This window comes from Aulonocara stuartgranti, assembly GCF_965226115.1.
Source record: "Aulonocara stuartgranti genome assembly, chromosome: 3".
Classification (NCBI taxonomy): Eukaryota; Metazoa; Chordata; class Actinopteri; order Cichliformes; family Cichlidae; genus Aulonocara; species Aulonocara stuartgranti.
Window position 1 is genome coordinate 79,717,373 of NC_138941.1, and position 11,117 is coordinate 79,728,489.

General features: G+C 40.9%; 1 protein-coding gene across 3 annotated transcripts in view; it reads right to left on the reverse strand.

Moving 5' to 3' along the window:
- The window catches only part of LOC309702917 (uncharacterized protein), a 66,475-nt gene extending 55,990 nt beyond the window's left edge, over positions 1–10,485 (reverse strand). Inside the window, exons 1-4 of one of the 3 annotated variants that reach the window (XM_082527560.1) lie at positions 9,514–9,772; positions 8,313–9,390; positions 4,815–6,254; positions 1,482–2,024 (exon numbers count right to left, since the gene is read on the reverse strand). In XM_082527560.1, the coding sequence (XP_082383686.1) occupies positions 1,482–2,024; positions 4,815–6,254; positions 8,313–9,388 (3,059 nt within the window). In that variant the 5' untranslated portion in view covers positions 9,389–9,390; positions 9,514–9,772. Of the gene's footprint in view, positions 1–599; positions 2,025–4,814; positions 6,255–8,312; positions 9,391–9,513; positions 9,773–10,282 lie in introns of those variants that run through there. The other 2 variants (XM_082527561.1, XM_082527559.1) reach the window with 2 other exon arrangements.
- Between the last annotated feature and the right edge of the window lie 632 nt (positions 10,486–11,117).

Sequence of the window (11,117 nt, forward strand, 5' to 3'; positions counted from 1 at the left end):
AAGAGTGAGTGTAAACACAAAAATTATTTTATTTTATGTGCTGGAATGTGCAGAAAATAGGTTTAAATGTTAAACTAATTTATTCAAGTCAGAGAATGTTGCAGATAATTACATTTTTGCTTGATGCATAAAGTTAAAAGATTAAAACTAATAAAACAAGTTAAAAAGAGACTTTTCCATTTGATTACATTTTGTATGATGGATTATGTAGAAAAAGTAGAATTGGGCTGAAAGTTTAGTTACTGATTACTTTTTTAAAGTAACTTGACCAACACTGGTTATAACCTTCATGTTATGGAGGCACAGTGTGAGCACTCAGGTCGCATCAGAGCATCGGGCCGTATAGTGTGAGAACCTGCATCGTGACCTACAAACTTCTAACCTATGAACTTCTAACGAGATTCAGTCGTACAGTTTGAGACAGCTCAGACCTGCTCTGCACAATAACAATGTTTTATTTATGTAGTGATATTTGTTATATGCTGTTACATAAGTACAGGTATCTTTGTGAAATACAGGTATATTAATAAAGAAAAAGCAATAACTGAAAGGGTTTTTTTTATAAATGAGAATTTATATTTTTTAATAACTGGATAAAATATGAAAGTATACTTGATATTCCCTCGTGTCCACAACAACAACCACATGGTGTACATCTGAACATGTAGCATAAAGCAGTATCAGGGAAAAAAAGCAATCTACACAGCTGCCTGATGCTTCTTTACATGTTTCACTTATACCAGAGGGAGGGTCTCCCAATGTTTTTGCTAGCTGATGTTGTTTGACCAAGTTTGTACCTCTGTGATTCTTTGGTTCCTCCATCCTCTCTCCTCATCTCCTCCAGTTTCTGGACCTTCTCTGTGTCTCCTTCCTCCTTCATCTTCTCAATCAGGAAGTCCAAGTGGACAATAGTGGATGCTGAATCAGCTTTCAGAGCGATTTCCTCCAGTCTGACAGCATGCTGGTAGGAGTCACTTAGCCACTTTTCCTTTTCTGCTGTCAGCACTTTCATTTCCTTTTCAAGATTTTCCAAAAGACTCAATATTTTCTCAATTTCCATTTTATTTCTGTGATTTGTCTGCTTCAGAGCTTCTCGGATCTGTCTGATTTCTGTCTGTTTCAGTTCAGCCAGCTCGATTCTGTCTTCCAGGTTTTGGATGCAGGCTTTCAGTCTTATTCGTTCATTTAACACTTCGGCTGTTTTCACCAGTTTCTGAGGATTCGATTTTCCCAACAAATCTGTCAAATGATCCATGTTTGTCTGTGTAAGTTCCCATGAATTTCTAAAAATTGTGTTTTCCTCCATTCGCTCTTCAAGCTGGCAGTTATTAAACAGGAAGTGAACAGGCTGACTGTCCTCATTTTTGGCACATTTAATGTTTGCAGCTTCAAGAGCTTGAAGAGGGTTTTCAGGTCTGCTTCCATCTGAGTGTGTGATCAGAGCTATGATGTTTTTCTCCACATCTTTTCCAAACAGAGACATCACTGAATCAAAGACGTACCTCAATCTCTCACTCAGTCGATTCACACTCGCCTTCATCACCAGACCCACTGCATGAACTTCATGGACTCCATCGTCTGATTGAAACAGGTCCAATAATCTGTGACTGATGGTGTCATCATGTTCGATCCCTCTGGTGTCTCCATATCCAGGAGTATTGATGATGGTCAGAGAGTAGGGAAGAGTTTCATCTTCAAAACCAAAGATCTCGTACACGATCACATCTGATGTCTGACTTCTTCTCTCCTCCTCTGCGATCATAAACCAGACTTCATCCTCCCACTTCACTCCCATGGTGTAGTTGAGCAGAGCGTTGATCAGAGTAGATTTTCCTGCTCCTGTTTCTCCCACCAGTAAGATGGTTCTGTTCGGCTTGTTTGGACGTTTTTCTCCAACAGTCATTCTTGTCAGAGTTCCAGTCTTCTGTTTCTTTGCTCTCAGCTGGTAGACAGCAGGAGGTCCTGACCTGATGAGAAAACTGTCTGAGATGATGTCTTCATGTGGTGATGAGATCAAACTGATCCTGCACAGAAAAGCATAGAAAGTCTTCAGTACTACAGATTCTGTGAAAGCAGCAATCAAGAAAACAAACTCCATTCCAGCTGTGATTCCTGGAGGTACAACAAAGTTTTTGCAGCCACTGGACATCAGTGTAAATCGGGCATTTAAAGCTGCACTACGGGTTGAGTGGGAGACTTGGATGACAAGCGGTGAAAAGTCATTCACAAAAACTGGCCGCATGCGAAAAGCATCCTTTTCTGATGTCTGTCAGTGGATCCTAACAGCGTGGAGTGCTGTGAAAGAACCACCATCACCAATGGGTTCCGAAAGGCTGGACTGCTGCGCGAACAGAGCGCCGCACCTTCAGAGCCAACTTCACCGGAGGATGACAGTGACACGGAGAGCGAGACTGATGGAGACAGATGTGATGAAGCGCTTCTGAGCCTGTTCAACTCCGACACTGAAGAAGACGACTTCATGGGTTTCAGCGAAGATGATTAAAGTGACTTGTGGTTTCAAATACAGGAAAAATGGAGGTAAATAAATAGCGGTTATTTTCTCTTGGTTCTGTTTTAATCAGCAAAGTTGCTGCCGTGTTAAAAGGCATTGTTCGGAAAGAATCTGTTCAGGTACATACATGTACATTTGCAGTACAAGATTGTTCTGTACATGCAGTAAATATCTATTTTTTAATCATAGATATCTGCGGCTTATAGCCGGGTGCGGCTTGTATATCTTTTTTTTTTTTAATTTTTTAAAAATAGAGCTGATGCGGCTTATATACAGGTGCGCTCTATTGTCCAGAAAGTACGGTAATTAATATTTGAATTGCTCTTCTGACCCTGTCTGTTGACAGGTCAGGGTTTTTTTTGTATGCTGAATTGTTCCTGAGGTGGATTCCTCCGGTGAAATAGATGGCGAGCCTTCCCACCTGGACTTAGAGAGACTGAGATTCACTTCTTTTCCACTTGATGATCTGCTGCACCTTGCGGTGTGGTAGGACTGTATCACTCACACTTTCACACACAGCTGGTTATACATGAGACCACTGACTGACGTTCTCTCACCCCTATTTTCTTTCAAACCCTGGGAATTTTTTGGACTTTACCCCTTGGACATTTTTTATTTGGGACTTTAAATAATGAGCTGTTGTGTAGAACAATTCTCCACATGTGAAAAGAGCGTGAGATTTTCATTTGAATGTACATTGGATTTGTGTAATCTGTTTCTATAAGAGTTAAGGAGTCAGGTTACTAGGGTGCACCCAAGCATTGAAACCCGAACATTGAAACCCAACACTGAAAACCAAAAGTAACACTTGGCCAAGTCATTGCTTAGTAGTTTATGTGTTTTACTCTTCTTTTAATTTTTGTAAGTTTCCTTTCTACCATTGTAAAGTGTCTTTAACCTGTGCTTGTCAACCTTATGGTTTATTTCACTAAAGTCGTCTGGTTCTTTTGAGTTAAAATCTTGTCTCTGTGTCTCATTTAAACACACCCCTGTGCTCCTATAGTCGAGCCTATTGGCCCATTGATGTATTCTTTTCAACAATTCCCCTTACTGTGTTACATTATTATTTAGCTTTTCCTTCTACCATTAAGCAGTACAGAATGTGAAACATTTATGTTCATTTTGATTGCAATAAACGACTGCATGAGAGAAGCAAGTCAAAATCACTCCCTGTTTTCAGGGGTGTAACACTATCACTTCCAGCATAAATGAAGACAGAAAACTAAACACTTTCTGTGACATTTGTAGGGTTACTGAAGTTAGGCTAGCTGGTACATAAATTTATGTGCTACGTGATCACTAGCGACACAGCTATGTTAGCATAACATTAGCACAGTGGCGCTGGAGGATGAACGCTAACTTTTTTCCACTCGATAAAGGTTAAGGGGATGCTGTAAACGGACCAAACTTCAGTCAGGAGAACAACTGAGATAATCCATCCACAATATGAGGTTAGTCATTAATATACTGCAACAACATGGGAATAGAGCAGCTGCCAGAGAATTCAACATTAATGAATCAATGGTACAGAAGTGGAGGAAGCAAGAAGAATGAGTTGAGGTAAGTTTGACTTATCGGACCGTTTTGTTTTGCTTAATGCACCTTATAATCTGGTGTGCCTTATGGTCCAAAAAATACGGTATTTATATTTTACATTTATGTTTATGATTGGACTCTATATAAAATTATTTTAAATATCTTTCCATTAACTAAAATAGTCCATGACTGAACAATAACCTCCAGCTGTAACCCTCTGTCTTTAGTGAAGGGGCTGGGATAAGAGCAGCACCTCCAAGTCCGAGGCCATGGTTCCCAGCTGGAAAAGTTTGAAGTGCCCATCAAAGTTTGGGGATGAGGTGCTGGACTAAAGATTTTTTGCACATCATTGTAGTTTTACCTCAGTATAAGACGTTTTGTGTAATTCTCCATCCTTTAAACCAGATGTCAATTTCTCTATATTGTATTTGTTTTCATGTTCTCACACAAAACACTGATTGATTTCAGTTTCTTTATGATAAAAGACACATTTCCATAGCTAACATTCAAATCCAGCCATGAGAATCAGTTTTTTTTCTCCTCCTCTTCATCGATTACAGAAATGTAGTTTATTATGACTGTGTCACGCTGAGCAGAGAAACTGTTTGAACACTAAGAGTGAAATAAACCCAGGATAAACTATCACTGATGTGTTTCAGCAGTGATATTGATCTGTACACTTTTCTATGATAATTAAACACCTAGTTTATACTTAGTAATTATAAACTCCAGTCACTGTTCTGTGAGTGCTGTAAGTTTTACATACCTCAGAGCTCCTCTAATTCCTTCATCCTCTCTCCTTCTCATCTCCTCCAGTTTCTGGACATTGTCTGTGTCTCCTCTCTCCTTCATCTTCTCAATCAGGAAGTCCAAGTGGACAATAGTGGACGCTGAATCAGCTTTCAGAGCGATCTGCTCCAGTCTGACTACATGCTGGTAGGACTCATCCAGGAACTGGGACTTCTCTGCTGTCAGCAGTTTCATTTCCTTTTCAAGAAAATCAACGTCCTTCTTTTTTGTTCGTGTTTTGTTCTTCTGACCGCTCCTTATCCTGGTCACATATCTCCACTTTTCTTTCACATGCACTGATGCAGGACACTTGTTGGTACATGACGTGCAGAGACCATCTCTAAAGACCTCACAGTGATTTAAGGGCACCAGGATGCATCCAGGATAGTGACAGTTCTCCTCACAGACTGTGCAGCTGACAGCTGCTTTCAAACCCGGCCCACACTTCTCTGATCTGATAGGTTCTTTATGTTTAAAAACAACACATGGAGTGACCACTTCATTCTTCTGCAGAGCTTCCCGAGTCTGTTTCACCTCTCTCTGTTTAACTTCAGTGAATCTGATTCTTTCTTGCAGGTTTTGGATGCAGGCTGTCAGTCTGATTCTTTCCTTTAACACTTCAGGAGTTGCCTCTGGCTGCACAGGTGTACTTTCTTTCAGGAAAGCTGTGAACCCTCTCACTCCTCTCTCTGAGCTTTCAAAGTTTAGTTTCAGGTATTTTTCTGCCTCGTCTTCAAGCTGGCAGTTATTAAACAGGAAGTACACAGACTGATTCTTCTTATTTTTGGCACATTTAATTTTTGCATCTTCAAGAGCTTTAAAAGCATTTTTAGGTTTTCTTCCATCTGAGTGTGTGATCAGAGCTATGATGTTTTGCTCCACATCTTTTCCAAACAGAGACATCACTGAATCAAAGACGTACATCAGTCGATCACTCAGTCGATTCTCTGTTGCCTTCATCACCAGACCCACTGCATGAATTTCATGGACTCCATCCAGCAAGTTCAATAATCTGTGACTGAAGATGCCACCGTGTTCAATGTCTCCATATCCAGGAGTATCGATGATGGTCAGAGAGTAGGGCAGAGTTTCATCTTCAAACCCAAAGATCTCGTACACCATCACATCTGATGTCTGACTTTTCTTCTCCTCCTCTACAATCGTAAACCAGACTCTATCCTCCCACTTCACTCCCATGGTGTAGTTGAGCAGAGCGTTGATCAGAGTAGATTTTCCTGCTCCTGTTTCTCCCACAAGTAAGATGGTTCTGTTTGTCTTGTCTTGTCTTTTTTCTCCAACAGTCATTCTTGTTCCAAACTTCTGTTTCTTTGCTCTCAGCTGGTAGACAGCAGGAGGTCCTGACCTGATCAGATCACTTCTGGAGATGATGTCCTTGTATTTTGAGACGTTACTCGTCCTGCACCAAAGCAGAGTTTCAATCAGAGGGCAGAGTGAATGCAGAAGTCTTTATGAGTACTGCTGTCTGTGATTATCATGTTATCTGTACTGATGCAGCTGCTGTACAGCTCAGACTTTACTTTTACAAACACTATGACGTTTAAATGAGATAAAACCTGAAGACACAAACATGTATGGTGACAAAACTCAACATTTATGTGATCAAAATACAGAAATCAGATGAAGCCAGACGTCTTACTAAGTTTAATAATAATAATAATAATAATAATGTATATAATTCATGTGAGAAGGAATATAAATGAACAGGTATATCACAGGGAAGCTTCAATAATAAAATTGAATAAAATACGAAAACATGGTTGACCTTCAAATAAACAGATAAAAAAAATAAATCAAAACTCCTCTGCGTCTGTTAGGAATCAATCAATAAATAATCAATTTAAGGTCACAGGAACTGAGTTAGAGATCAGTCATCTTCTACTCTCAAAAAGAAACTGATATTCAAATATGGATTTATTACCCGTAGATTGATTCTGTTCATCTGGACAGAAACGTTTCGTCACTCGTCCAAGTGACTTCTTCAGTCTCAGCTGACTGAAGCTTTCCCCAAATCTTATAAACAGGACATTTGCATAATGACTGAAACCAGCACTGCTGAAGAAACAATGGGCTGGGAGGTCAGTTTATGATTGCCATGACCATTGATTATTGTCCATGAGTACCATTCACAGAAAGTTGGGCAATTACAGCAGGTCTAACTCAGGCAAGCTGAAAGCCTGTGTAAAAATTATTTGAGAGTGACTTTGAGCGTGTGTGTGTGAATGAGACAGCACACAGGAGATCTCTGAATGTGCAACATTTAAAGTGTGTGATTTAGTAAAAAAGGGGGCCTGTATTGAACGTATTGAGTTTTAAAGAGAAAAGTATTTGGATTAAAAGGACTCATGTTAATGTGCTAATGAAATGTGAGCTGAATAACCTTTGCCTTAGAGATGGAGAGGATAATAAGGACGGGCTAAAGGTCAGTAAATCTTATTTAAACACCTGATTGTTTGACTAGATATAAGAGAGAGGGAGGTGCGGGGAGTTGAAAGTTAAAAAGTAAACTGGGATGTCTGGAGGCATTCTGGGTCAGTCTCCAGTGTCCTGCGAGAAGGGCAGTTCAAAGGATTCCAGAAGTTCACTGTTGGAAATTTCAGCAGCAGCACCGGAAATCGTCCATGTTGGACTTGGATTTGACTCTGTTCCTCCTCCTCATCATGATTTTAATTGATGTGTTGGATTATAATTCTGAGAAGGATTTGGACTTCCAAAAGCATCCTCGGGCAAGATGCTGAACCGCAGGTTGCTCTTCGATGTTACAATCAGAGTGAGCTCTTAGGTAGCAAAAACAACAAAGCTTAAATGGGTGAAAGAGGAACGTTGTATAAAGCACTTAGAGTGGTCAAGTAGTAAAGCGCTGTATAAGAACCAGTCCATAAACCTGACCACCCTCTGCACTATTTAATAACCAGCCAGCGGAGCTCCTTCTCTAACAGACAAACACAAGAATTCTCTACAGTCCCTTTATTATGTAATACCTCTTTATGGTGAAAGGACTGAAAGCACTTTTCTACTCTCCCGGAGTACTCAAAGTGCTCTATACAACATGCCACATTCACCCAATCACAGCCATTCTCACAAGCACTGTCTTAGAGCTTCCTACACATCTTACTCTGATGGATGCATCGGAGTGCAATTTGAGGTTTGTATCTTGCCCAAGGATACTAGACATGCAGACTAGAGGAGCCAGGGATTGAACCACTAACCTTCTGATCAGTAGATGACCTGCTTTACCTCCTGAGCTACAGCCACCCCATGTATAATACTTATAAAGTTTACTACTGATTTTTCAGATATGAGATAAACTATTCTTTATTTTTATGAAATAAACAAAAGTTCATGTACAAAAAGGGGTGTCGAGATGAAGGGACTGACTGATTTTGATTGAGTGACCTCACTGTGTTTCGAGGAGAACCCGTATCTGGATCAAGTCATCAAAACATTCAGATCATACCTCTGTTGTTTCCCACCTCTGAAGTTGATATTACACAGCATGCTGACTTCTTCTCTGACTTTTGTCTCCAGCTCGGCCAGGGTCTCCTGAATCATAAACTGGTCACTGGTTACAGTCACAGCAGACCAGTCCTGCAGCTGGGGCTTATTGTAGGTAAGAGGGAGGACGTTCTCCAGGAAGCTGAAGGGGTCTCTGATGAGCGAAGCTTCATGACACTGCAGCTTCTTCTTCTTCATGTGTGTAATCTCTGCCTGCAGCTCATCAATAAAGCTTTCTGCCTCCGTCTCATTTATTTCCTGCTTCGTCTCGATCGCCTCAGACAGTCTGGTGAACTCTGTCTTTATGTGCTGCACCAAAGCGGTCATCACCTTCCTGCTGTACGATAACGCCTCCTCAGCTTTACTTCTGCTGGTCTTCACTGACTGTTGAAGCTCCTGGATTTTCTGCTCACGCTCCTGGATCATCTGATCCATGCTGTTATTTTCTAATCTCAGCTGGGATTTCCTCATTTCAGCCTCGTCCTCCAGACTCACTGTTTCATGTGTTTTATGGTCACTGCATTTACAGGACCGACACAGAAACATTTGATCCAGTCTGCAGATCAGCTCCAAAGGCTCACCATGATCCCGACATATTCTGCTCTCCAGGTCCTGAACTGGATCAATCAGCTTGTGTTTCTTCAAAGCTGAAATCCTCTGATGAGGCTCCAGATGTGTTTGACAGTAGGACACTAAACACATTAAACAGGACTTCAGGGCTCTGACCTTTGACCCTGCACACATGCTGCAGAGCACGTCTTCATGTCCTGCTTGTTCAGATGAACTCAACAACATTTCTTGAAGAGATTTTTTAACCTTTTCTGCCATTTCATCAATGACAGGGTTAACCCGAAGCAACGGCCTGGTGTAAAACGTCTCTTTGCACAGTGGACATTGGAGTACAGACAGGGTGCTCCAGTACTCTGTGATACAGTTCATACAGAAGTTGTGTCCACAGGGAATCGACACAGGTTTAGTGAACACACTCAGACAGACGGGACAAAGAAGACTGTCCTCAGACACCAGAGCCGCAGCCATGACTGCAACATACAAGCAGAGCTAATATTAGCACAGTGTAAAGTTACTATAATCCTCATTTATCATTATCAGAGTTCAATATACAAAAAAGCAAAAATGAAACTGAAAAGAAAATGCAACTGTACCTTCTCTATGAAGACTGAGCGGTGTAAATCAAAGAAACAGGCTCTTCTTCTTTTTAGTTTCTACTGACACACTGACCACATCGTCTCCAAGCACTTCCTCGTTTGAGTAGAACAAATTAACTCTTTAGAAAACAGACCATGAAACCCTCACAGGTTAAACAGGTTCACTGGGAAGCTGATGAGCAACTACAGCAGCTCAGAATGAACTCCTGGATTCAAACCTCCACCTTCAAGAAAAACAAAGTGGATAGAAGTTTGAACGTGCTCAGAGGAACGAGTTAAGAGGAATGAACAATGGGGAGTTCTGACTCCGCCCACTGAGACTTGCAGTTTGTTCCTGCATCTGTGATCTTTATCTCTGACATGAGGCTCTGGGCCCAGGAACAGAAGTGAGTACACTTCTGTACTGATATCAGCTACATGTCAAATCCTTCACAACATCACAGTAATTTCATCATCACTGAGTTCACAGCTTGAGGCTTTTTCTCTCATGAACATTCAAGAACAGCTTAACACGGCCTATATTGAAAAGAAAAGTAGAAACACAAAATGAAACTAAACTGGGTACTCCTGTGTTAGCCTGATATCATGAGCACAGTCCAAAATAAACACTAGACACTCATACTGAAATTCAGGGCTTTGTCTGCATTAGTGAGTCACATGAAAAATAATTAAGAGAAAAATTAAAACGTCAGACTGTGACATGATGGAAAATCTGACCAAATAAAAGCAGCTGCATCAGAAATCAGAGTCGTGGTGATATTTTAACATGAATCCACACACAGCAGGGATCCAGACCATCCAGGGGCTGTCAGTGAAAATGAACGTCCCTCAGAGTGAAGGACAGTGTCCACGAAATAAAAACGTTGTTTGCTCTTTAGGACAAAAATGCAGACTGAAACGTTCCTAAAGAACTCTGATGAATAATTGGAGCAAACTGGAGTCCAAATTTGTTTGTCTTAGAAAAGTTCCAGCATAATAGCATAATAGAATTGAACCTGTCCGAGAGTGTCACATGCAGAATCCTGACAGTGAAGCAGGGTGTGATGATTTGGGACTGCATGAGTCTGAGAGATGGAACCATGCATTCGTGCAAAAAACCCAAAAAACATGTGACAGGGTGAATCTCAGCCTGAGGCTGCCTGGCAGAGGAGGAATATTCCAACTAAAGCTAAAAACTAAACTGGAAATCAGGAAACACTGTAACTGTTCAGTTTAAATAACATGTTCTGTGATTAAGACCCTTTTTGAAAGTGGTCGGGGTGTTGAACTGCATAAGAAGGGTCTCTCACAGTGCGACATCTTTGCTGAGGTGGGACGCAGTAAGACGGTCATCTGAAATTTCTTAAATGATCCTGAGAGTTGTGGAACAAAAAAGCCAAGTGGAAAACCCAAGAAAAAAGTCACCAGCTCTGAGCTGGAGGATCCAGTTAGATCTCCATCAAGACACTGGACGATCCTTGACCCAACAACTTAAGGCCATTACTGTTGCTGACTGCAGCTCCATACCCATCAGACAGCACCTGAGACTGTATGTATGTATTGGTTTGAAAATGATCGTCACTAAATTGAAATTGAATTTTATATGTTGAAAATCAATTCAT